Source organism: Pogoniulus pusillus, chromosome 18, assembly GCF_015220805.1.
Source record: "Pogoniulus pusillus isolate bPogPus1 chromosome 18, bPogPus1.pri, whole genome shotgun sequence".
NCBI classification, from domain to species: domain Eukaryota; kingdom Metazoa; phylum Chordata; class Aves; order Piciformes; family Lybiidae; genus Pogoniulus; species Pogoniulus pusillus.
The window spans coordinates 3,615,851-3,643,161 of NC_087281.1; the positions used below are offsets into that span (position 1 = coordinate 3,615,851).

Here is a 27,311-nt window from a genome sequence, read left to right on the forward strand (position 1 = left end):
TGGTGACTCCACCACCTCCCTGGGCAGCCTGTTCCAGTGCCTGACCACCTGCCCAGGAAAGAACTTCCTCCCAACAGTCAATCTAAACCTCCCCTGATGCAACTTGAGGCCTTTTCCTCTTCTCCTATCATTAGTAATTTGGGAGAAGAGACCAGCTCCAGCCTCACTACAACCTCCTTTTAGGCAGTTGTAGAGGGCAATAAGGTCCCCTCTCAGCCTCCTCTTCTCCAGACTAAACACCCCCAACTCCCTCAACCTCTCCTCATGGGTCATGTTTGCCAGATCTCAGGTAACAGAACGATGAAAAAAGCAACCAGAAACAGCATTAAGGAAGTAAAACCCCACAGGCTAAACGGAGTGCAGAGGAAGCTAAGTCAGCAAGAATTAACATAACCAGCATCAGGACAAGAATGGGCAGACCACATAATTGGTGCACAGCTTAGTGCTCACCTGCTGGGATGGCAACACTGAAGGCTTTTGACTGAGGGCCTGGTCCCCTCCTGTTTGCTGCCCGGATTTTGAAAACGTAGCGCTCCCCAGCCTGCAGACCATCTACGATGGCTGACGTTGTAGCTCCAGAGTAGCTGATGGACTTGGCTCCAAAGGGCTGCAGAGCCGGGGCGTATGAGAGAATGTATTCTGAAATGATTTGGCAGACGGTTGGAAGGAGGAAACTGAAAACAGTCCTGTTTCCAGCGGACAGACTGTATGGGTAGGATGAATTAGAACGTGCATTACTACGATTAATACACGAGCAATGCACACCGAGTCAACGGCTGGAGCGCAACGACACGGCAGAGGCAGAGAGAGACTCCCACAGGCAGGTCGGGTTGAACATGGTCATCTTAAACAAAACTAAACTGCATCCGTGAGCCAATGACAGAATTTGGTATCTGTATCCTTGTGAAAATACATAAGCAACAATGCCCATCAGTGAGAAGAACTTCATCAAGTGAGAAGATCTTCATCAAGTGAGAAGATCTTCATCAAGTGAGAAGAACTTCATCAAGTGAGAAGAACTTCATCAAGTGAGAACTTCATCAAGTGAGAACTTCATCAAGTGAGAACTTCATCCAGTGAGAAGCTCTTCATCAAGTGAGAACATCAAGTGAGAAGCTCTTCATCAAGTGAGAAGCTCTTCATCAAGTGAGAAGCTCTTCATCAAGTGAGAAGAACTTCATCAAGTGAGAAGAACTTCATCCAGTGAGAAAAACTTCATCCAGTGAGAAGCTCTTCATCACGTGAGAAGCTCTTCATCACGTGAGAAGCTCTTCATCACGTGAGAAGAACTTCATCACGTGAGAAGAACTTCATCCAGTGAGAAGCTCTTCATCAAGAAGAGCTGGACAACAGCCATGCACACATCCAGAGAAGGTGTGGGGAACATGAGAAAGTTACAACACTAATTACTTCATGGAAGCTACAGCACTTAATACTTGAGGAAAAAAATTATATATTTGTTGCCTCACTACCATGAGAAAGCAGTAATTACTGCATGGAAGCTACAGCACTTAATACTTGAGAAGAAAAATGATGTATTTGTTGTCTCACTAACAGGAGAAAGCAGTAAGTATCTCATGGAAGCTACAGCACTTAATATTTCAGAGAAACAAGGTGGTCTCTTCTCCCAGGCAACCAGCAATAGAACAAGGAGACACAGTCTCAAGTTGTGCCAGGGTAGGTATATGCTGGATGTTAGGAGAAAGTTCTTCACAGAGAGAGTGATTGGCATTGGAATGGGCTGCCCAGGGAGGTGGTGGAGGCACCGTCCCTGGAGGTGTTCAAGAAAAGACTGGATGAGGCACTTAGTGCCATGGTCTGCTTGACTGGCTAGGGCTGGGTGCTAGGTTGGAGTGGATGATCTTGGAGGTCTCTTCCAACCTGGTTGATTCTATGATTCTATGATATATTTGCTGTCTCACTAACATGAGACAACATTTGTTGTCTCACTACCATGAGAAAGCAGTAATTGCCACATGGAAGCTACAGCACTTAATACTTGAGAAGAAAAATGATGTATTTGTTGTCTCACTAACATGAGAAAGCAGTAATTACCTCATGGAAGCTACAGCACTTAATACTTGAGAAGAACAGTGATATATTTGACATATATAAGTGTTCAGCTCTTGATACCGTGTATCTTTAAAATCGCTAACTTGGATCATTATCTAAAGATCAGCAGATAAAAATGGACAAAAGGCTGCAGACTACTCAAAAGTTTGAAGATTTGAAATTTTGCCTCATGTCCCTGCATGAGTCTAAGAAACAATTTTTGGACACAATTGCAGCTCTGCTGAATCAGAGAATTATAGAATCAACCAGGTTGGAAGAGACCTCCAAGATCAGCCAGGCCAACCTAGCACCCAGCTCTAGACAATCAACTACCAATGCCATCCAGTCTTTTCTTGAACACCTCCAGGGACAACGACTCCACCACCTCCCTGGGCAGCCCATTCCAATGCCAATCACTCTCTCTGACAACAACTTCCTCCTAACATCCAGCCTAGACCTCCCCCAGCACAACTTGAGACTGTGTCCCCTTGTTCTGTTGCTGCTTGCCTGGCAGAAGACACCAACCCCACCTGGCTACAGCCTCCCTTCAGGGAGTTGTAGACAGCAATGAGCTCTGCCCTGAGCCTCCTCTTCTGCAGGCTGCACACCCCCAGCTCCCTCAGCCTCTCCTCACAGGGCTGTGCTCCAGGCCCCTCATCAGCTTTGTTGCCCTTCTCTGGACACCTTCCAGTATCTCAACATCTCTCTTGAATTGAGGAGCCCAGAACTGGACACAGCACTCAAGGTGTGGCCTGACCAGTGCTGAGTACAGGGGCAGAATAACCTCCCTTGTCCTGCTGGCCACACTGCTCCTGATGCAGGCCAGGATGCCATTGGCTCTGCTGCCCACCTGGGCACACTGCTGGCTCACATTCAGCTACTCTCTCTAGCATACTCAGGTCCCTTTCTTCCTGGCTGCCCTCCAGCTACTCTGTCCCCAGCCTGTAGTGCTGCTCAGGGCTGTTGTGGCCAAAGTGTAGAATCCTGCACTAGGCCTTGTTAAATCTCATCCCAAGGCTGTTACTGACTCCAAAGAGGAAGAAATCCCACTGCTGCCCTGAAGCACACATAAAGCTGACCTTGTATGCACACAGTATATTTCCTTCCAGGCAAAAGGGATTTTTTTTAAATCCTGAGGTACCACAGTGCTGACAAAGCACCTCCAGAAACTGGAGAACAGAAGTGGTCAACAAATCAGCCTTTCATTTTTAAGGAAAAGGTGGGGGAGGAACCCAGCAAAGCTTTATAAGTTTTATGCAAGCAAACAGCCACTGAGAAATGAGCTTTATGACCACACACAGTATAGAAGGTTTCTGTGTGAGATCTGTTAAAATCACTATTTGCACTTGTGTTTTAAGCTGAAGCTTTCCTTCCATGGTGAAGTAGAAATAGAGAGCAACACAAACCCACTCGCTTTCTTGGCAGATATCGAAACTTTCTTCTTTACCTAACTGTTACAAATCCTTTGGGAAACTTCCTTCCTGAGTTTCATTTCAACCTGCTTATCAAAAGAAGAGGTAGGCATGCATGTGTGACATCCCAGGAAGCTCTGACATCCCAGGCACATGGTGACGATGGCATCCCAGTGGCAGTGCAGAGACACTGGACTGGAAACAAGAAAATCTTGCTCAGATATAAGCTATTAGTAAGTGAAAAAAATCCTAGCACAGAGAGCAGTTCCAGCTTGCTGCAGAGTGGCAGCCTGGCTTTAGGAAAATCAGTTCCTTGAGGAGGATAAAACCAACAGTGATGCCTTACCTTTGACTTTTCCTTCACTTTCTGGGAGAACATCCCAGGATGCTGCTACAGAGGTTGGTTTCCCCTTTAGTGGCCAAACATCCAAGTTTTCAGGTGCACTGGAAGGAGCTGTGAAACAACCATATACAGAAGACACAAGTAAGAAAAGTTGTCCTGCCTGGAGAGGAGAAATGTTGCCTTATGAAAAAATGGAGACTTAAAAGTTTTATTCCCTTTCCTAGAGCAATAAAACAACAGGAGCAGCCCAACACCCTTGCCAGAGCACTGCTGCAGGGATGCAGGCAGCACCACCAAGGCTCTACCCATGTTGCCAAGCCTGTGCTGTTGCAGGCCATCACTTGTTCTGGCTTTCCCTCAAGTCAGTCCTATTCCACAGCTCAAATCTTAGCTCAAAGCAAGCAATAAGTGACAGAACAAGGGTACACAGTCTCAGGCTGTGACAGGGTAGGTTTAGGCTGGATGTTAGGAAGAAGTTCTTCATGGAAAGAGAGACTGGCATTGGAATGGGCTGCTCAGGAAGGTGGTGGAGTCATCACCCCTGGAGATGTGTAAAAGGAGATTGGATGAGGCACTTAGTGCCATGGGTTAGTTAATGTGAAGGTGTTAGGTGACAGGTTGGACTCGATGATCTCGAAGGTCTTTTCCAACCTGGTTAATTCTGTGATCAGCCCAAGGTGCTCTGAACACATACCTGCTTCTGGGGTCCGCTGGTAAACAGATGCACTCCATTTGCCCTCCTTATATCCCTCCAAGATTTGGACAGCAAACTCATACATGGTGTCTGGCAGCAGATTCTCCACCAGTGCCCGCCGGTTGGAGACCTGCTTGTAGTCCCACCTTGCCGACTCCCCCTTCTCCCGATAGCGAACGCTGTACTGCCTGCTGCCAGAAACACAGCAAGGTAAGCCTTCACATCTCTGCTACTTTGAAGCAGGGTAGAATGTTTTGGGGAGAAAAAAAGTAGATCACAGGCTGTGAAAGGAAAACAATGGTGATGTCTGCTTCCCTCAGAGTCTCGCTGAAGGAGAAATGAAAACATTAGATAACACTCTGGCCATTTTGTGTCACTCTCTGGCTGGGCTTTGACTGAGCTGCATCTCCCTAACCTCACCTGCCACTCACCTTTGCTTCTTAACCTCTTGGCTGAACCTCTGTTCCTCTTTAGGACTGGGGTAAGGTTGAGAGGGGCAGGGGCAAGGTGCAGGGGTGGTTGAGAGCCCCTCCTGGGGACTCAGGTTTCTGGGAGGGGAGTTGTGTTTCTGTATTACTTTTACCTTGTATATTTCTATATATATAACTGTATATACTGTAACTATCTGCTTGTATATTGTGCCAGCTGTAAATCAATGGCTTCATTTATATTCCCAGAGCTGGCTGAGACTAGGCTGGGTACCGTCTAAAGTGTGGGGGGGCAGGGAACACCCAAACCATCACATCTCACAACCTGCCATTGGCTACAGCCAGAGAGGGGCAGGGCTGCTTTCCCTCAGCTGGCCTCAGGGGGCTAACCAGAACGCAAACAATGCTCCAGTGGCGTCTGACTGCTTTCGCGATAAGGGGTGGGCTGCTCTTTCCTCTTACTCAAAACACCCTTTGTCCCGGAGGGAAGTGACCCCAGACCAAGCCAGGCATCCCAGAGGGCTCCACACCACCGTCTTGGTGCTCCATGACCAGATGAGTGGGACTTCCCTGCTCCCAGAACAGTGCCCAGATAACCAGAGATGCTCAGAGGGCTGCAGCAGCTCTGCTGTGAGCACAGACTGAAAGAGTTGGGGCTGTGCAGGCTGCAGAAGTGGAGGCTCCCAGGGGACCTTCTTGTGGCCTTCCAGGATCTGAAGGGGGCTACAAAAAATCTGGGGAGGGACTTTTTAGGCTGTCAGGGAGTGACAGGACTGGGGGGAATGGAGCAAAGATGCAGGTGGGGAGATTCAGACTGGAGGTGAGGAGGAAGTTGTTGAGCATGAGAGTGGTGAGAGGCTGGACTGGGTTGCCCAGGGAGGTGGTTGAGGCCCCATGGCTGGAGGTGTTTAAGGCCAGGCTGGCTGAGGCTGTGGGCAGCCTGCTCTAGGGTAGGGTGTCCCTGGGCATGGCAGGGGGTTGGAAGTGGATGATCTTCATGGTCCCTTCCAACCCTGACTGATTCTATGACAACAGTCTACTCAGATGCAGTAGTTTGAGGGATCCTAGGTCCCCCTGAAACAAAACCATAGGGATGGAGGCACATGCCAGGGGGATGGTCTGGCTCGTCCCAGGGTGCTGTAATATTGTCATTCTATTCCTCTGCCAGTATCACAGCTTGACCTCTCCCCCTTCTCTTCCTGCCTTTCTTGCTTCCACTTCTCCAAGCAGTGCACTCAAGCAGTTGTCAGGCAGGGAGCTGAGCCACACAGGCCTTGTAAGCCCAGCTCTGGAGAGCAGGTTTCAGCCTACCTTTAGAGCGACTGAGAGTGGGAGAGGTGGAGGGTTCTAGAAGGCCAGTTTGGGCTTACTGGATTTTGTATTTCTTCTGCCTGATTGCCTTCTGTGAATTTTCTCTTGTAAACAGCATTTCTCTTCAAAACTGCCCATCATAGAATCAACCAGGTTGGAAGAGACCTCCAAGATCATCCAGGCCAACCTAGCACCCAGCCCTGTCCAGTCAACCAGACCATGGCACTAAGTGCCTCAGCCAGGCTTGGATTGAACATGCCCAGGGATGGCAACTCCACCACCTCTCTGGGCAGCCCATTCCAATGCCAATCACTCTCTCTGACAACAACTTCCTCCTAACATCCAGCCTAGACCTCCCCTGGTATAACATGAAACTGTGTCCCCTTGTTCTGTTGCTGCCTGCCTGGCAGCAGAGCCCAACCCCACCTGGCTACAGCCTCCCTTCAGGGAGTTGCAGACAGCAATGAGGTCAGCCCTGAGCCTCCTCTTCTGCAGGCTGCACACCCCCAGCTCCCTCAGCCTCTCCTCACAGGGCTGTGCTCCAGGCCCCTCAACAGCTTCGTTGCCCTTCTCTGGACACCTTCCAGCATCTCAACATCTCTCTTGAATTGGGGGGCCCAGAACTGGACACATCAGTGTGCAGTATCCTCATTTGCACTCCTGAGAAGGGGTAAAAGTTGATTCTGCCCCCCAGAAGCGGGCAGGCTCATGGCCCACCCCAGGACACCAGATAAGCACTGCCACCAGGGAAAGGAGCCTATCTAAAATTGCAACTCCTCCTGCTGTGTCACTCAGAGTGATTCAGTTTGAGGCTTGCTGGAACATTTTAGTGAGAGAAATTCTAGGCTGTGAAAAGGAAACAGTGGTGATGTCTGCTGCACTCATAGGCTTGCTGAGATGGATAAAAATAAGAACACAAACACAGATAACAGAGTTGCTGTGTGTCTCTGGCTGCCTGCATTTTTCTCCCTAACCTGCTGCCTGTGTAGCTAACTCTTCTGCTTCCTAACCCCCCTGGCCGATCCTCCAAACACACCTTGAACATAAGGCAAAGTCTGGGGTAAGGTAGAGGGGTGGAAACGAGGTGGAAGGGTGGTTGGGAGCCCCTCCTGGGGGTCTAGTGATGAAACACGCTGGGATGAAGGTTGGAGTGGATGATGCTGGTGGTCCTTTCCAACCACAGTGATTCATAGGGATTAGATGCTGTGCTGAGAGATTTAAGTCAAGGAAATGTCAGTGTGAAACTAATGATTGGACTCAATGAGCTTGAAGGGCTTTCCAAGCTACAAAATCCTGTGATTCTGTGACTCTGGTTTCTGGGAGGGCTGCTGTGTTTCTGTATTACCTTCACCTTGTCTATTTCTGTCTGTACCTGTATAGATTGTAAATACCTGCTTGGATATTGTGCTGAGCTGTAAATATAAAGCTTCATTCTTAATTTCCTGCTCCGCTGAGTCTGGTCTGGGTGACTTTATAAGGGGGGGAGGGGGGGGGGCAGGTAACACCCAAACTGTCACAGTTGCACAGCCCTTTGGTGTTCCCAGGCTGAGAAACACAATCCAGCATTTCCAGGCCTCTGGCCATTTCCAGCCCATTTCTCTGTTAATTTTGGTCTCCAACTGCTGCAGCATGCCGCTGCAAGCCAAGCTGGCCTGCTCACAGGAGCCTCTGACCTGCTCAGCCTCAGCTGCACACAGTTTCTGGATTGGTGGGTGCAGGGAGCACTGCCAGGCATCTTTCCCATTGCAGCCATACTTGCTTCACCTGCTCTATGGCTGCAGCCTGTTTTGACTGTGCCAACTTAATCCCTCACCTCTGTGGCCTGCACCTTTCTTTCCCCATGCATGCATGAGGATTTGCTGACTGTGGTGCTCCACGTTGGCCACAACAACCCCAAGCAGAGATACAGGCTGGGGTCGGAGTGGCTGAGAGCAGCCAAACAGAGAGGGATCTGGGGGTGCTGATTGATACTCACCTGAACATGAGCCAGCAGTGTGCCCAGGTGGCCAAGAGAGCCAGTGGCATCCTGGCCTGCATCAGGAATGGTGTGGCCAGCAGGAGCAGGGAGGTCATTCTGCCCCTGTACTCTGCACTGGTTAGACCACACCTTGAGTGCTGTGTTCAGTTCTGGGCCCCCCAGTTTAGGAGGGACATTGAGATGCTTGAGCATGCCCAGAGAAGGGCAACGAGGCTGGGGAGAGGCCTTGAGCACAGCCCTACGAGGAGAGGCTGAGGGAGCTGGGATTGGTTAGCCTGGAGAAGAGGAGGCTCAGGGGAGACCTTATTGCTGTCTACAACTACCTGAGGGGTGGTTGTGGCCAGGAGGAGGTTGCTCTCTTCTCTCAGGTGGCCAGCACCAGAACAAGAGGACACAGCCTCAGGCTGCACCAGGGGAGATTTAGGCTGGAGGTGAGGAGAAAGTTCTTCCCTGAGAGAGTCATTGGGCACTGGAATGGGCTGCCCGGGGAGGTGGTGGAGTCGCCGTCCCTGGAGCTGTTCAAGGCAGGATTGGACGTGGCACTTGGTGCCATGGTCTGGCCTTGAGCTCTGTGGCAAAGGGCTGGACTTGATGATCTGTGAGGTCTCTTCCAACCCTGATGATACTGTGATATACCAACATTGGAATCCCAAAGCGTCACTATTTGGTGCTGATGACATTTCAGAAGAGTAACAACTACTCCTGCAGCACAGAATTTACACTAACCTCTAAATAAAAGGCACCAGGACACAGGCAAGGAAGCTGTAACACCCCATATGCACTCATTGGGCTTGTGACAGCTCCTCTGAAGTGTCACCTACCAGCCACTGCCATAATTAGGGATATGCAAATTCTTATGTCTTAAAATAAATTATTCTTATCACCAATTTGTAACTGAATAAGTGCAAAAGCAACCAGCAGTGCATGGGCAGCTGCTTGCCTTTCATATGCATGCAGAAAAGACAACACAGGGCTAACTACCTGTTTGCTCCAGGTTTCTGTTTTTCATACAGAGGGTCTGTCCAGGCAACAAGTACAGAGTGAGAGGACATCACTCGAACAGTTATATCTTTTGCCACCTCCACCTCTTCCTCCTCTGAAAGAGCAAAACAAAACAGCATATCAATAGTGACACTGAAGTACCCATAAAACACAGTGACTGTCTTCAGCTGACTGTAATACATGCACAGCACAGATGAGTAACAGACACAGTGGTGGTGGAAAAGCAACTGAATTGATTACTATTGGCACCCCATGGAAACACAATTTCTTCTGTGCCTTCTCTGCTCACATGACCAGTCTTGCATACTCTCCAGCACTTCAATGTTCTATCAGTCTTCAAACTGTTACTTGCAGCAAAGCTGGAGGTGGGGAGACTCAGGCTACACATGAGGAAGTTGTTGAGCATGAGAGTGGTGAGAGGCTGGAATGGGTTGCCCAGGGTGGTGGTTGAGGCCCCGTCCCTGGAGGTGTTTAAGGCCAGGCTGGCTGAGGCTGTGGGCAGCCTGCTCTAGGGTAGGGTGTCCCTGGGCATGGCAGGAGGGTTGGAACTCGATGATCCTTGTGGTCCCTTCCAACCCTGACTGATTCTGTGACAGAGCACTGGAACAGGATGCTCAGAGAGGTTGTGGAGTCTCCTTCCTGTGCAGCCTGCCCTAGGTGAGCCTGCTTTGGCAGGGAGATTAGACTTGGTGATCTCCAGAGGTTTTTTCCAACCCCTACCATTCTGCAATTGGGGAAAAAAAAAGATGTCACAGGAAGGAAAACAGGCCAGTAAACTCTAGAGTAGAAAGCCATTCTCTAGGGACCTTACTCATGTATGAATGAAATCCAGAGTAAGATTGCCCTTCTCTTCACTAGGTGACATGTTACTCTGGAACCCAGCACTACGCACACAGAAGGCAGGCAGCAGGGAAGCACATTTGACTTCTCCCAGTCAAGGTTCTAATGCAGAGAGTTCTCAAACAATTGCACATTTTCCAAGCCAAAAGGGTAATGCACAGAAGTGGTCAGGGAGAGCCTGCCTACAAGTCACAAGTGGCTTCAGGGGATCTATTCACAACGTCTTCCAACGGGGAGCACATGAAGAGAGAAAGTCAGTGTAAGTAGATGGCATCACCTCCCCAGAAAAGGTGTGAGGTAGGATTTCAGTACACTGTGGGTCTCAACTCTGACAAAGGTGTTCTCCATTACCATCAAAACACTGAAACACTCTGCCAAGCCTACAGCATTCTCATTGCATTGCAAGGGTGCAGCTCAGTATCTTGCTCTGCCTTTTTAACACTGGTAGAGCTATGTAATTAATGTCTTCTTTCCAAAACACAGTGAAAACTTTGGCTGAGCAGCTTTGGGCATCTGGAAATCAACCTTTCAGAACAGGAGGCAGCAATCTGATGAGACCCATTGTATGGATTGTATGTATGATGAGTGCATCACTAACAAATGTTCTGGCTTTGATTTAATTTAGTCTTCTCAGAAGACCATTGCAGTGCATAACATTTGTCAACAGCTAGAGAGATGATTTCAAATAAACCACACAAACGACAACAAAACCAACAAAAGTCAAACAACAGAAACCAAACCAATCATGCTGCAAAGCTCTATCATTTTATTAATCCTGCTGGATCTAGAGAAGCATTTGGAGACATCCATTAAGCTCTTTAACGCACAGAGGAACACTCAGCAGCTCCAGCACCAAAAGACTTGCAGTCTAAACATCACAAGACTATCTCACTGCTTTCAAACACCTCTGTGAACTGACAGTAGACGTGAAACAAACCTACCTGTCACTTTTCTTTTAGTTAAAGATGATCTATAGACAGGTTGGCTTCGTCTTTGAGAGCTCCGTGATGGCAGTGAAACCACATGAACTGACTCAGAGGCTGCAGGGGAAAAACAGAAGCATTCATAGAATCAACGAACCATAGAATCTACTGGGTTGGAAGAGACCTCCAAGCTCATCCAGGCCAACCTAGCACCCAGCCCTAGACAGTCAACCAGACCATGGCACTAAGTGCCTCAGCCAGGCTTGTATTGAACACGCCCAGGGATGGCAACTCAACCACCTCCTGGGCAGCCCATTCCAGTGCCAATCATTCTCTCTGCCAACAACTTCCTCCTAACATCCAGCCTAGACTTTCCCTGGCACAACTTGAGACTGTGTCCCCTTCTTCTGTTGCTGCTTGCCTGGCAGAAGACACCAACCCCACCTGGCTACAGCCTCCTTGCAGGTAGTTGTAGACAGCAATGAGGTCTGCCCTGAGCCTCCTCTTCTGCAGGCTGCACACCCCCAGCTCCCTCAGCCTCTCCTCACAGGGCTGTGCTCCAGGCCCCTCACCAGCTTCATCGCCCTTCTCTGGACACCTTCCAGCACCTCAACATCTCTCTTGAATTGAGGAGCCCAGAACTGGACACAGCACTCAAGGTGTGGCCTGACCAGTGCTGAGTACAGGGGCAGAATAACCTCCCTTGTCCTGCTGGCCACACTGCTCCTGATGCAGGCCAGGATGCCATTGGCTCTCTTGGCCACCTGGGCACACTGCTGGCTCATCTTCAGCTACTATCTATCAGTACCCCCAGGTCCATTTCCTTCTGGCTGCTCTCAGCCACTCAGTCCCCAGCCTGTAGCACTGCTTGGGGTTGTTGTGGCCGAAGTGTAGAACCCTGCACTTGGCGTTGTTCAGTCTCATCCCATTGGCCTCTGTCCACCCATCCAGCCTGTCCAGGTCCCTCTGCAGGGCTCTCCTACCTTCCAACAGATCCACAGCTGCTCCTAGCTTGGTGTCATCTGCAAACTTACTGATACTGGACTCAATCCCCCTCCAGGTCATCAATAAAGACATTGAACAGGACTGGGCCCAGCACTGATCCTTGGGGAACACCACTAGTGACAGCTGCCAACTGGATGTGGCACCATTCACCACCACTCTCTGGGCTCTGCCATCCAGCCAGTTCTTGACCCAGCACAGAGTGAATCTGTCCAAGCCAGGAGCTGCCAGCTTGGCCAGGAGCCTCCTGTGGCAGACAGTGTCAAAGGCTTTGCTGCAGTCCAGGTAGACTCCATCTACAGCCTGCCCCACATTCACCAGGCAGGAACCTGATCATAAAAGGAGATCAGGTTGGCGAGACAGGACCTGCCCTTCTTAAACCCATGCTGGCTGGGCCTGATCCCTTGGCCATCCTGTAGGTGCTTTCCTGTAACCTTTTTCACTAAAAAAAACCACTGTAGTCTTTTTCAGGCAGAACTCTGTTATACTCTTTAATGACATAAAAGAGAAGTTTACTGAAAGTTACTTCATTCAGAATCACAGCATTTATGCTGGAGGTTTCAAAACACATACATTAAGAACAGTAAAGTTGGTAATTTAGAAGCAGGGGGGAAAAAAGCAAATTATTAAGATGAAAATATCAATACAAGAGTCCTGTCTCCTAGGATTGTGTTCTTCTCTGTTTTTAAAACAGCATCGTATAAAAGCAATGAAACGAGAAGTAAAATCACAGAATCAGTCAGGGTTGGAAGGGACCAAAAGGATCAGCCAGTTCCAACTCACCTGCCATGGGCAGGGACACCCTACCCTAGGGCAGCCTGGCCAGAGCCCTATCCAGCCTGGCATTAAACACCTCCAGCCATGGGGCCTCAGCCACCTCCCTGGGCAACCCAGTCCAGCCTCTCACCACTCTCATGCTCAACAACTTCCTCCTCACGTCCACTCTGAATCTCCCCACCTCCAGCTTTGCTCCATACCCCCTAGTCCTGGCACTCCCTGACAGCCTAAAAAGTCCCTCCCCAGCTTTTTTGCAGGCCCCCTTCAGATCCTGGAAGGCCACAAGATGGTCACTTTGCAGCCTCCTCTTCTGCAGACTGCACAGCCCCAACTCTTTCAGGCTGTGCTCACAGCAGAGCTGCTGCAGCCCTCTGAGCATCCTCCTGGCCCTGCTCTGGACACACTCCAGCATCTCCACAGCCGTCTTGTAACAGGGGCTCCAGAACTGGCTGCAGTACTCCAGGTGGGGTCTCAGCAAAGCAGAGCAGAGAGGGAGAATCACCTCCCTCCACCTGCTGGCCACACTGCTCCTGCTGTAGCCCAGGCTCTGCTTGGCTTTCTGGGCTGCAAGTGCACACTGCTGGCTCCTGTTGAGCTTCTCACCCAGCAGCAGCCCCAAATCCCTCTGCTCAGGGCTGCTCTCCAGCCACTCACTGCCCAGCCTGGATTTGTGCTTGGCATTGCCTCGACCCAGCTTGGTGTCACTTGTGAATTTATTGAGGGTGCACTCAATCCCCTACATATTAGAGGTGAGAAATAAGTATGAAATTCCTGCTAGACAAAGAGGGAATAACTGATAAAAGCGACTGAGGAGTTCCTTCTCTTTGTAGAAATGGAGATGAAGATGTACAATTACAATACAAACCCCACAAAGCAGGAGCTAAAATAGACATTTACTCTGCTAAATCAGGAATTCTGGCAACCAGGTGTGATGATCCATTTCGTAACCTAAGACCAGACTATCTGTGGGATGGGATTCCTACAGAGAAAGAAGCCAGGCTTGAACAAACACCTGAACAGGGCAGGAGCAAAGTAAGACTTGTGAGTACAGACTTACTGCCTGCTCTAGGGAGAGGAACTCACACAGCAGGACAGAGAGAGGTCAGCCACAAGGCTGTCAAGTCTCACAAATACCACAAAGGGATATGCAAATCCCATTGATAACATTAGATGGGAAAGTCTTTACATTAAGAACAGGTGATCTAGGGCACAAATGTAAACCACCACACATCAGAGAGCACAGAAGAGGCCAACCTGACTGTCTCAGGAGCCCTTAGGGACCAGGACTTATGACAGAACTGCAGAGAACATAGACCCAGGAGTGTAACTCTAGTACAGAGTCTATGAAATAGTTTTAATATTAAGAGTAGAAACATTTAATTAAAGCATTCATTAAATGCTTTAATGGTGAGGGGCCTGGAGCACAGCCCTGTGAGGAGAGGCTGAGGGAGCTGGGGGTGTGCAGCCTGCAGAAGAGGAGGCTCAGGGCTGACCTCTTTGCTGTCTACAACTACCTGAAGGGAGGCTGTAGCCAGGTGGGGTTGGTCTCTTCTGCCAGGCAAGCAGCAACAGAAGAAGGGGACACAGTCTCAAGCTGTGCCAGGAGAGGTCTAGGCTGGATGTTGTTAGGAAGTTGTTGTCAGAGAGAGTGATTGGCATTGGAATGGGCTGCCCAGGGAGGTGGTGGAGTTGCTGTCCCTGGAGGTGTTGAAGCAAAGCCTGGATGAGACACTTAGTGCCATGGTCTGGTTGACTGGATAGACCTGGGTGCTAGGTTGGACTGGATGATCTTGGAGGTCTCTTTCAACCTGGTAGATTCTATGATTTTTTTCTCTCTACTTGTGTGAAATTTTATCAGGACACAAAGTGTAAGAAGAGGACAAGTAACAACAGATTTAATAGTGGTCCCACCACATTGAAGGAGACTCTGAGCTACAGCTCTTCTCCCCAGCCCTTCCCTCTGCTATTAACAGCAATAACTCAGAGACAGTGTCTCTTTAACACAGCCTCAAGTTCTGCTACACCTTCTACCCTGGTCTTTATCCTTTTCTGCTAAGAGTATGCTAGAGAACACAAACACAGTGAGCGTTTTCATTGAAGGAAGAAGTTATTTTGGTGGCTACAGCAACACATGAGCTGTGAGCACAGCTCAGCTGGATGCTGTCAGTGGCAGCAGACTTACCCAGCTTCCTGGCTTCCTGGTGTTGTCGCTCCTGCGGCAGCGGAGCATAACTCAGCCTTCGGCTGCTCTCTCCATACCCGCGGAGGGAACCTTGCGATCTGCTGCGGGGACCTCTGAAGCCTGCTCCATAAGGTGGCTTCCAACGAAAGGGTAACTTGCCTTCTGGAGACTGGCCACGCACTCGCAGAGGTCTGCTTGGCATGTCCTTCTCTTCAAAAGCAAGCACACACACACACAGTTCATCACTTATTACGAAGCATGTGACATATATAGGAGCTCACTTCTATGGTGTGATGGTTTGGGCTCTTACCCGCCCCCCCACACTTTTGACTTTGCCCCAGCTAACTCAGACGGCCTCTGGGAATATAAATGAAGCTATTTATTTTACAGCAGCAAATATACAAGCAGCTATTTACAGTATATACAGTTATAGACAGAAATATACAAAGGATAAACAATACAGAAGCACAACTCCCCTCCCAGAAACCTGAGTCCTCAGGAGGGGCTCTCAAACCACCCCAACATCTTCCCCGGCCCCTCTCAACTTTACCCCAATTCCTGAGAAAGAAGAGAGGTGCAGCCAAGAGGTTAGGGAGCAAGGTTAGTGGGAGCAAGGTTAATGAGATGTGACCAGGTCTGAAGGCAAAGGCAGGATGAAAGACAAAATGGAGAATGTTTTACTTCTTCCCAGAGCTCTCAGCATGACTGTGAGTGAAGAGACACAACCATGTTTACCTTTTCACTGCCCATTATCTAGTTCTTTTACCAAACATTCTAGCTTGCTTCAAACTAGCACATATGGCAAGCACATCTATTAATGTGATGGTTTGGGTGTTCCCCGCCCACCCCACACTTTAGAAGGTACCCAGCCTAGTCTCAGCCAGCTCTGGGAATATAAATGAAGCCATTGATTTACAGCTGGCACAATATACAAGCAGATAGTTACAGTACATACAGTTATAGATAGAAATAGACAAGGTAAAAGTAATACAGAAACACAACTCCCCTCCCAGAAACCTGAGTCCCCAGGAGGGGCTCTCAACCACCCCTGCACCTTGCCCCTGCCCCTCTCAACCTTACCCCAGTCCTAAAGAAGAACAGAGGTTCAGCCAAGAGGTTAATCAGCAAAGGTGGGTTAGTCCAAATGGAAGGTGAGGTTAAGGAGATGCAGCTCAGTCAAAGCCCAGCCAGAGAGTGACACAAAATGGCCAGAGTGCTATCTAATGTTTTTCATTTCTCCTTCAGCAAGACTCTGAGGGAAGCAGACATCACCATTGTTTTCCTTTCACAGCCTATGATCTACTTTTTTTCTCACCAAAACATTCTACCCTGCCTCAAACTAGCACAATTACATAATGTCAGAGCAAAAGGCATCATTTTACAGGTGTTAAATTCTGCTATCAAATCCAACTGCAGCTGTGGCAGTTTGGCTGTTGCCTGCCCCCCAGCTCTTATGAAATCACCCAGACTAGACCCAGCCATGCTGGAAATTAAGGAATGAAGCTTTATATTTACAGCTTAGCACCATATCCAAGCAGGTATTTACAATCTATACAGCTACAGACAGAAACAGACAAGTTAAAAAGGTAACACAGAAACACAGCAGCCCTCCCAGAAACCAGAGTCCCCAAGAGGGGCTCCCAGACACCCTTCCCCCTCCTTTCCACCCCTCTACCTTATCCTAGACTCTGCCTTACATTCAAGGTGAGTCTGGAGGATTGGCCAGTGGGGTTAGGAAGCAGAGGGACTAGTTACACAGATGGCAGGTTAGAGAGAGAGAAGTGCAGGCAGTCAGAGTCTGAGAGAGCAACTCTGTTATCTATATTCATGTTCTTGTTTTCATCCATCTCATCAAGCCCATGAGTGAAGCAGACATCACCACCACTGTTTCCTTTTTATAGTGCAGCCTATAATCTAATTCTCACCAAAATACTCTAGCTAGCTTCAAACTAGCACAGCAGTAACAAGAAGTTTCCCAAGCAGGATGCCCAATACTCAGCAATGACTCTTCTCAGCCTCTGCAGACAGACTGGTGCAGAACATCAGAAATGAAAACATATCATCATACAAGGACTCCACCAGAAACTGGGGATGTCTTGGAGCTTTATTTAATCCCCTTTCCCTAGTTCAGGCATAGCCAGTTAAAGGTCAGAAAATGTACAGAATCATTTGGCTACTGTTAAACTTTCTTTTAGGAAGCAATCTGCATTAAAAGCAGGTTCTCTTCTCCTACACCCATCAATAATGCATCTACCCTCTGAGTGCCTCATACTTAACAGGTCTGCTGCAGCAGCCTCTCCTTGTAGTCCACGTGTGGTAGGTAGCCACAACCACCTAGACCTCCACAACTCTTGAGCAGCCCAACCCTAGCCTACAACCAGCCATGCTTTCCCAGACCCCTATGGCTTGCCTAGCTGTGGTGCAAGCACACCATTCAGTTTTCCTCTTGGTGGTCTCTTATGCCACAAAGCACCAAGAGCACATTGGCCTAGCTGGGCTGGGAGGAATGCTGCAGCCCATCAGCTTTGCTCCCCTAGTCAAAGCCACATCTTCCAGCTAGAATTAAAATAGAGGGTTGCAAGGGACAAAGGATACAAAAAGAACTAACCCAGCCAGAGAGCCATATGGAAAGTATTCAATTTAGAACAGATGTGGCTTTGGGCAAAGAGAAGTTTATGAAGCCTAATACTGAATGAAAGGGATCAGCTGAGATTTTGAAATCAGGGTTAAGACTTAGATTTCTTTCCCTACAGTAGCATCCCACTTTACTGCCCACCATTCCATGTCACTAGCTAGCTCCAGTTTCTATTTCTCCTTCTTTGTTACAGCCCAACTAGCAGAAACTTGAAGGCATCCAGGATATAGCTATTAGAGAATGATTAAAATGATTCAGCTGCTGATCCATCAAATCCAGTAATTTTGTGTGAGGTCAGTGCCAGGCTTGAAAGGGATTTCCCACTGAAAACAAAAAGCAGCAGAAGGAAATTCCCCACCTCACTGCTGCCCACATCCTGTGAGCCATCAGCCTGGTCTGAGGTAAAGCTGAAGGCCCTGACCTCAGCCACACAAAGGAAGAAAATTAAGTTGGGCTCACACAAGCACCTGCAGGGCTACTGTCCCACCAAGCTCATCTGCACTGCAGAGTCATTGTTCACAGTCAGGAAATTTTCCATTCCTTTAGTCTCCCATAGGACAAGTCACTTCCTCCTGCTCTCACAGCCTTTGCACCTGAGCACTCTCCTTGCCCTGCTCTACTCCTCTAGTCTTGGGTCGAGGAAACATCCTATATTTCCACAGGGAGGATAACCCTGGGAGTATGGAGGCTGAGCAATAAGAAAAGCTCACTGTACCCTAAGAGTTTGGTCTTGCTGTCCAGGATCATTCATCACAAAAAAAGTGCAAAATATATATTTTTTAAAAAGAACAAAAAATGTTGTTCTAAACAAGCTACACTCAGCAGGGAAGAGGCTGGAGGAAGGACTAAATCTCATACATCATTTAAGTCATTTGATTCCCAAAGTAGCCCCTGGACTCCGAACAGAGTGCTCTCAGCCACTCTGTCCCCAGCCTGTAGCACTGCTTGGACCAAATGAAAACAGAAGCCACAGTATCCTGCTCACTACCAGGCAGAACATAACCCAGGCACCCAGCAACAGAACAAGGGGACACAGACTCAAGCTGTGCCAGGGTAGGTCTAGACTGGATGTTAAGAGGAAGTTGTTGTCAGAGAGAGCATTGGAATGGGCTGCCCAGGGAGGTGGTGGAGGTACCGTCCCTGGAGGTGTTCAAAAAAGGTCTAGTTGATTGGATAGGGCTGGGTGCTAGGTTGGGCTGGATGATCTTGGAGGTCTCTTCCAACCTGGTTGATTCTATGACTCTATGATCACACAGTGGGAACACTGCACTGCTGCTCGTTCAATACCACAGCTCCATCCAGGCCAGCCGAGTTCGTTCTGGGATAATGGTCACCCAGAAAAGGTCAAAGCCACCAGTTACTTTTAGAGGGAATGTTTCCATCGCCTCTCTGGGCTTCAGTCTGGTCCTCCTGAACCTGGGCAGGCTGCCTGAACCCTCAGCAGATGGCCTAACAAGTCTGAAGACATGACTTTGGATCAGCATGAAGGCTTCACAGCTGCCAGCTATTACAGTGCCTGTGACTTTTCCTACCACAGGCAGTGGATGTGACCTTTATGGAGGCCCATGGGATTGCAGATATATATGTCCATCATCTAACACATACTGTGGCCACTGGAGATAGACTTCTAGCTCAGACATAGTGGAGAGGTGAACATTCTAGAGATAGGCCATACAATAGCCCATGTGTGCTGGCAGAGTCTGATCCAGCACATCTACTGATACTGAGGCTGAGGGAGCTGGGATTGGTTAGCCTGGAGAAAAGGAGGCTCAGGGGAGACCTTATTGCTGTCTACAACTACCTGAGGGGAGGTTGTGGCCAGGAGGAGGTTGCTCTCTTCTCTCAGGTGGCCAGCACCAGAACAAGAGGACACAGCCTCAGGCTGCGCCAGGGGAGATTTAGGCTGGAGGTGAGGAGAAAGTTCTTCCCTGAGAGAGTCATTGGACACTGGAATGGGCTGCCCGGGGAGGTGGTGGAGTCGCCGTCCCTGGAGCTGTTCAAGGCAGGACTGGACGTGGCACTTGGTGCCATGGTCTGGCCTTGAGCTCTGTGGTAAAGGGTTGGACTTGATGATCTGTGAGGTCTCTTCCAACCTTGGTGATACTGTGATAGCAACAATGGCTAAGTTAATATTTCATTGGAGCATCAAGAGCTTTGTGTCTAGAAGCACAGCTTGGACCTTCCCCTTGCTGCTTCTGCTGTGCCCATTGCTGTTTTGGCTGCTGCTGCTTCGCTGCCACTTGACCCCTTCCCCATCTTCACTGAGGCTTTTGTATTTCTCTAGTAGTTTATTTCCCCTTCTATTGTTATATTTAAACTATAAGAAATACAACTTCATTTCTCCCTGACTTTCCAAAAAGATTCCACGTTGTGGTGAGTTTATCCTACTGGGGGAAGGATCCACCCTAACCTGGGACACACACCAAGAACTCAGATGGACTTCAGTAAACTCTGAAGGATGTCCTAAGTCTGTAGCCATTGAAAAGCTAAGCCTTCAGATGCAGTCACTCCCAACCTTTATTTTTTCCCTTTTTCTAACCAATTTTGGGAACTGCTACCAAGTTCTTGATTGAACTGAAAGCTGATTCTCCACCCTCTCCCCTTTATTTCCCCCTCTAAATAACACTAAGGATTTTTTCACTTTTGATTCCACAACTGACTTAATTCTCTGAATCTCTGCTTTGGCCAAACTAAGCCAACAAGCAAACATTTTCAGACCTCATTTAAAGAGCTACCTACATTTAAAATAAAATCAAAACATTTTCTGTGCTCTGGAAAGTGAAAAAGAGCCACTCCCTTGCACTCCCTTCAGTGTAGACATACACATTACATACAGCTGAAGGAATTTGCTTATAGCATCTTGGCCCAGAAATACAGGGCTGATTAAAGGTTCAGTATTGACTTTTCACAGTTGACACATCCATCAGCATTGCCAAAGTTTCTGTGCATGTCAGGACTGTGAAGAGAACATTTTATACATTATCTAAGTCCAGACCATGATGTCTCAGCTGAGGGTAAAACATCCTCTAAACAACTGCACAAGGAGGCAGCTTGCCCTTGCCAAATCACACATTCTTCAGAGTCTCATCAGTCACCTAGCAAAGGAAAATACAAGACAGCTCAAGAAAAAAAGGGAAATGGGGGGAAAAAAAGAAGAAAAAATGGTAAGAGAGCCCTGCAGAGGGACCTGGCCAGGCTGGATGGGTGGGCAGAGGCCAATGGGATGAGATTGAACAAGGCCAAGTGCAGGGCTCTGCACTTTGGCCACAATAACCCCAAGCAGCACTACAGGCTGGGGACAGAGTGGCTGAGAGCAGCCAGGCAGAGAGGGAGCTGGGGATGCTGGTAGAGAGTAGCTGAAGATGAGCCAGCAGTGTGCCCAGGTGGCCAAGAGAGCCAATGGCATCCTGGCCTGGATCAGGAGCAGTGTGGCCAGCAGGACAAGGGAGGTTATTCTGCCCCTGTGCTCAGCACTGCTCAGGCCACACCTTGAGTGCTGTGTCCAGTTCTGGGCTCCTCAATTCAAGAGAGATGTTGAGGTGCTGGAAGGTGTCCAGAGAAGGGCAACAAAGCTGGTGAGGGGCCTGGAGCACAGCCCTGTGAGGAGAGGCTGAGGGAGCTGGGGGTGTGCAGCCTGCAGAAGAGGAGGCTCAGGGCAGACCTCATTGCTGCCTACAACTCCCTGAAGGGAGGCTGTAGCCAGCTGGAGTTGGTCTCTTCTCCCAGGCAAGCAGCAACAGAACAAGGGGACACAGTCTCAAGTTGTGGTGGGGGAGGTCTAGGCTGGATGTTAGGAGGAAGTTGTTGGCAGAGAGAGTGATTGGCATTGGAATGGGCTGCCCAGGGAGGTGGTGGAGTCACCGTCCCTGGAGGTGTTCACAAAGAGACTGGATGAGGCATTTAGTGCCATGGTCTGGTTGGCTGGATGGGGCTGGGGGATAGGTTGGACTGGATGAGCTTGGAGGTTTCTTCCAACCTGGTTGATTCTATGATTCTCATGCATTCTTGTAAGTGACACATGCATTCTCATAAGTGTCAAAGCCTTACTACCTTGAGAATACAGAATCAACCAGGTTGAAAGTAACCTCAAAGATCATCCAGTCCAGCCTATCAACTGTACTTGCAGCAAAACAGGACAGTGAGAAAAGTAACAGGTAAAGAAAAAGGGGCACTACATTTTGATTCTTTAGCCAGCAACCATAAAATGAATTCCATTTGTGAGGTAACACCCTCTAAAATATCACACTCCTGAAAGCTATTGTATTCCATCAATCTCTCCTAAATGCATTGCTTAAGCAGTGATGCTCAAGTGGTACACTCAAGTGCGTGGTGGAGTGGTGATGCTCCAGTACATGCTCAAGTGGGGATGTTCAAGTTTACACTTGAGCATCCCAGTGTACATCTGTATTTGCTCTTGTTTGGCAACTTGCAAAACCAAGACAAGCATCTGTCCAGGAGACACAGAAAGACTGAGGGATGCCAGCCCTGCAGGGCAGACCAGGCAAGCCAGGACAGGGTGGAAAACCCTGCACTCAGGTGGCTATACCCTTTGTCAGGAAAAGGACTTTATAGTTTTAAAAGAGGCTTCACAACATGATCACTCATCCCTTCCTCATGCCCACAACAGGCATTGTTTTCCATAGGTACTTGCCCATTTTTAAGCAGGTAAATCACTTTGTGCACTGGCTTTAAGAGTTAGGACAATTCCAAGATACCATTTCATTTTTTCACCTCATTTGAAATAGATATAAACTGGAGTGTACTTTATGAAGGCAAAAGCACAGCTTTAATAGCAGAGGCAGGTGTCTGTCCTTTGTACAACACAAGGCTTTCTCATTTCAGCTGTGAAATGGGCATTTTACCATAACTGAGAGGTACAAAGAGGACATCTCACCTTTCTCAGCCAGCAATCCACACAGGTGCAGCTGCTTTGCTCCTCTCACCTTCACATACTCTCACTGCCATTTAACTCCACACAGATGTTCCAAAGCCACATCAGCAGAAAAGTAAAGGAGGTGGAGGACAGACAAAACAACACAAGAAGGTACCTGTTTTCCACCCAAAAAATGAAGGCACCATGTCACTTTGGCAAAGTAGTACTGGATTGTTTTTCTAGAACTGACAGCTTGATCCAAGTGCTGTTGAGAAAACCTTCAGTAAGGGCTGGACCAAGGCCATCCCAAGAAGAGTGCACTTTGCAAAGATATTTCCTGCAGTTGGTGAGCCAGCTCAAACAGTGCTGATGTGGCCCTCTGAAGGGAGATGTGCTGACTGCTCTCACTGTAGAACACTTTGGGCTCAGTGGTTTACTTCAGATCAGCTACAGCACAGAGCACAGCACTAGGGCTAGAGGGCATCCTCATAGCATTGCAGCAGTTAACACATGTAAAAGCTGACTGCTCTCCTGAGACCCCACCTTGAATACTGGGTGCAGCTCTGGAGCCCCCAGCACAAGAAGGACGTGGAGCTGTTGGAGCCAGTCCAGAGAGGGGGGTCACGAAGCTGCTCAGAGGGCTGCAGCAGCTCTGCTATGAGGGCAGGCTATGAGAGTTTGGGCTCTGCAGCCTGGAGAAGAGGTGGTTTAGAGGAGACCCTGTAGTAGCCTTCCACTATCTGAAGGGGGCCTACAGGAAGGCTAGGGAGGGACTATTGACAAGGTCTTGCAATGCCAGGACAAAGGGTAATGGGTTTAGACTGGAAGAGGGGAAATTTAGACTAGGTGTTAGAAGTTCTTTCCAGTGAGGGTGGTGAGACACTGGCACAGGTTGCCCAGGGAGGTTGTGGCTGCTCCCTCCCTGGAGCTGTTCAAGGCCAGGTTGGATGAGGCCTTGAGCAACCTGTTCCAATGGGAGGTGTCCCTGCCTATGGCAGGGGGTTGGAACTGGATGATCTTTGAGGTCCCTTCCAACCTAAACCATTCTATGATTCTATTCTATAAATACCTTCACTCTAAGACTCTGTGTTTAACAGAGAGAGTGACTGGCATTGGAATGGGCTACCCAAGGTGGTGGTGGAGTCGCTGTCCCTATGAGGTGCTCATGAAAAGGCTGGATGAGACACTTAGTGCCACAGATGGTCCTTGAGGTCCCTTCCAACCTAAACCAGTCTGTGATTCTATGATAATTCTAAACATAACATTAGAGAAGGTAGGACTGAAATGGGAGAAGGAACACATCCTCAGCCCATGGGTTGGTAGATCTAGCATTTTAAAGCACAATGTCAAACTTGCCCCTGTAGGGGCCAACCAACTTTTTAAATGCCATTAATTTATATGCTCAGCATCAGATCTCCTCCTGGAAATAAGTCAGAGAGGTAGAGGCAAACAACACAGAAATCCTTTGTTTCTCATAGACAAAAAAAATAATCACTCAGCACATTTCCACACACTTCTGACTGGCACAGAAAGCAAGGACTGGAACACTTAAGTTACTGTAAAGCACAACGGAAAGTGTGCCATAATTCACTGGGATACAGCCAGGAGTTTCAGGCAGAGAACCAGTAGACCATCGGATACTTCCAGTGGTAATGTCTGTTCTAAGCAAAGCAATTCATTACACATCTGTAAAGGAGTTACCTGGCATCTGGAGGACATTCCTTAAATTGACAGCAGCACAGAAGTTTCCAGGGCTGCCTTTGTAGAGCGCTCTGAATGCTAACAACAGTAGGAGCTGTGCATTCTCCAAACTCAACAGCCTATGCCAACATGATTAGTATGTATTGTCACTTAAGAACAACAGTGAGTTACTGAAGGCTTCACCTCCTCAGGCTGACATCCACACACAGGTGTCCTGCATCAGCACCCTCTGAAGAGAGCCCACCAATCCTGGGCTACTCTCCTCTCTCACACCCTCTGCCTTTGAATGCCACCTGTCCAGGTTTCCCCAGCCACCAAAGCACTGTGGTGTTAAAAAAGCCCAGCAACACTGAGGAGCACTCTGAAGCCACTGCCACGGTCTGCAAGCATCCACCCAGGGCACTGACCAACACTTGCCCCTTCACTGCATAAGAGGAATGGGTTGCCCAGGGAGGTGGTTGAGGCCCCATGCCTGAAGGTGTTTAAAGCCAGGCTGGAGGAGGCTGTGGGCAGCCTGCTCTAGGGTAGGGTGTCCCTGCCTATGGCAGGAGGGGTGGAACTGGCTGATCCTTGTGGTTCCTTCCAACCCTGATTGATTCTAGCAAAGATGGTACTGGAGCAACATCACTTTTGGGGACCTCTTTCAGGGACAGAGCAGATGAAAACTGGCAAAGGAGCAGGGATGCCCTGACCATGGCCAAACTGGGCAATTGAGAAGCACTTCAGCTAGAGGAGCAAGAGTGAAAAAGGGTCACAACCTACTGACCTCCAGTGAAAGCTTACTGCTGGAAGAGCTGTCCCCTGCAGGCAGTCACCATGTTTTAAGAAAGATATAGACCCACTAAGTCCAGAGCAGAGTTATAAACAGAGTAAGAGATGTAGAAAATATGATAGGAGAAACATGACAACACCCATGGACCCAGGGCTGTGGACTGCCTCTGAAAGCATGTCAAACAGGTGCCAGAATTTCCAGGAGGAGCACTGGCCAAACCTTTGCAAAGAGTACTTGCTGCTGACTTCACATACTTTCTGGGGACTTACCAGCAGTCTTCTACTCTATACAATGCACTGCCCTCCCTACACCTCCTAGGCAATGCAATCAATTCAGAAAGTTACAACACTAGCTTTGTTTTTCAGCTGCTGGTGGTTTGAGTCCATATTATTTACCAGCAGTAAGTTCCACAGATACCTTACATGCTGCAAAAAACCCTAACTCTTCTCATGGGTTGCAAAATAAATCCATTTTTCACTTCAAAGACTTGGTCCTCTCCATTGTATTGCACAGGAGTATTGGTGATTTTAGCCTCTTCATTTCTTTCCTTGGTGATTTTGGGGGACATTTATGCTTTTTCTTCTAGAAAATCTCTGCTTAAAGACTATAACTATCCGAGCTTGCCCAGATGAACATGTTTATCTCATGATTAACAATTAGTGCCTGTCTGAGCTAGCAGCTAGATTCCAAAGGACAAGCAGAGAAAGTGACAGATTGCTTTCCTATACTCTTCCCTACAAGGACCTGGAACTCATATGTGGTGACAGAGATGTTACTCTTTTCCATTGACTTATCATAAGTCTTGGTTCTAGTTTGAACTTCCCAGAGACTCAAATATAGTTAATAGAACAAATAGCAACTTTATGGGATGCTTTTCCCTCTTCCCCCTTCTTTCCCAAAGAAAAAGAATTAGATACAGAGAGAGGAAAGGTAAAGTACATCCCCAAAAATAATCTCACTTTGATTTGGAAGTTAAAAGAAGAAAGTTTTTAGCAATAAATAAAAAGTATTTTAGGTAGGGAAGTTACACAAGGTACAGGGATGGGAAAGCAAGATACAAAATAGATATAAACACAACCAGGCTGATGGCAATGGATTGTCTGCCTCGTGGGTTACGGCCATGTAGTAAAACAAAATGCAGCAGGAAACAGGAAGGTGATGGCTGTCAGGCAGGGAGGCAAGGCAAGAGAGAGCAAACCAGTACCTTCCTCTAGTTTTATATGGGGGGCTAGACAGGAAGTGGGGGGTAGGCTAACCACCACACCTGGCAGTGTTCAGACCCACCCTTGGGGAGGGGTCAGTACCACCTGGGGTCAGGATCAAGACCACTCCCCCAGGAGGGTTAACCTTTTACATCATAGAATTATAGAATCATAGAATCATAGAATCAACCAGGTTGGAAGAGACCTCCAAGATCATCCAGTCCAACCTAGCACCCAGCCCTAGCCAGTCAACCAGACCATGGCACTAAGTGCCTCAGCCAGGCTTGGCTTGAACACCTCCAGGGATGGCAACTCCACCACCTCCCTGGGCAGCCCATTCCAATGCCAATCACTCTCTCTGCCAACAACTTCCTCCTAACATCCAGCATAGACCTGCCCTGGCACAGCTTGAGACTGTGTCCCCTTCTTCTGTTGCTGCTAGCCTGGGAGAAGAGACCAACCCCACCTGGCTACAGTCTCCCTTTGGGTAGTTGTAGACAGCAATGAGGTCTGCCCTGAGCCTCCTCTTCTGCAGGCTGCACACCCCCAGCTCCCTCAGCCTCTCCTCACAGGGCTGTGCTCCAGGCCCCTCACCAGCTCCGTTGCCCTTCTCTGGACACCTTCCAGTACCTCAACATCTCTCTTGAATGGAGGAGCCCAGAACTGGACACAGCACTCAAGGTGTGGCCTGACCAGTGCTGAGTCCAGGGCCAGGATAACCTCCCTTGTCCTACTGGCCACACTGTTCCTGATCCAGGCCAGGATGCTATTGGCTCTGCTGGCCACTTGGGCACACTGCTGGCACAGGTTCAGCTGCCATCCATCAGTACCCCCAGGTCCTTCTCTGCCGGGTTGCTCTCAGCCACTCTGTTCCCAGCCTGTAGTGCTGCTTGGGGTTGTTGTGGCCAAAGTGCAGAACCATTAGGTGGCACCATTAGTTTTACAGGTATTGAGTTTTTGATAACAAATAGATGTTTCATCTATAATATTGGAGTAAGTTTCAGCTGTATATGCAGGTATTGTTTTAATCTTTGTTTACTAAATATAAGTCTGACCTTTTTGGGTCTTAAAATGGAAGGCCATAAGGAGGTATTAGACTTCTGTGGCACTCCAAGTTGAACCAAATCTCGCTGACTTCAGGACCTGGAGAAAAGGAGGAGGCTCAAGGGAGACCCTATCATTCT

At 48.6% G+C, this 27,311-nt stretch overlaps 1 protein-coding gene across 1 annotated transcript in view; it reads right to left on the reverse strand.

Annotated features, from left to right (window-relative positions):
* FNDC1 (fibronectin type III domain containing 1) overlaps window positions 1-26,087 on the reverse strand; it is a 78,302-nt gene extending 52,215 nt beyond the window's left edge. The window contains exons 1-7 of the mRNA XM_064158260.1: window positions 26,004-26,087; window positions 14,945-15,154; window positions 11,002-11,100; window positions 9,200-9,314; window positions 4,502-4,692; window positions 3,811-3,918; window positions 451-639 (exon numbers count right to left, since the gene is read on the reverse strand). Of these exons, the coding sequence (XP_064014330.1) occupies window positions 451-639; window positions 3,811-3,918; window positions 4,502-4,692; window positions 9,200-9,314; window positions 11,002-11,100; window positions 14,945-15,146 (904 nt within the window). The 5' untranslated portion in view covers window positions 15,147-15,154; window positions 26,004-26,087. The remainder of the gene's footprint in view (window positions 1-450; window positions 640-3,810; window positions 3,919-4,501; window positions 4,693-9,199; window positions 9,315-11,001; window positions 11,101-14,944; window positions 15,155-26,003) is intronic.
* Between the last annotated feature and the right edge of the window lie 1,224 nt (window positions 26,088-27,311).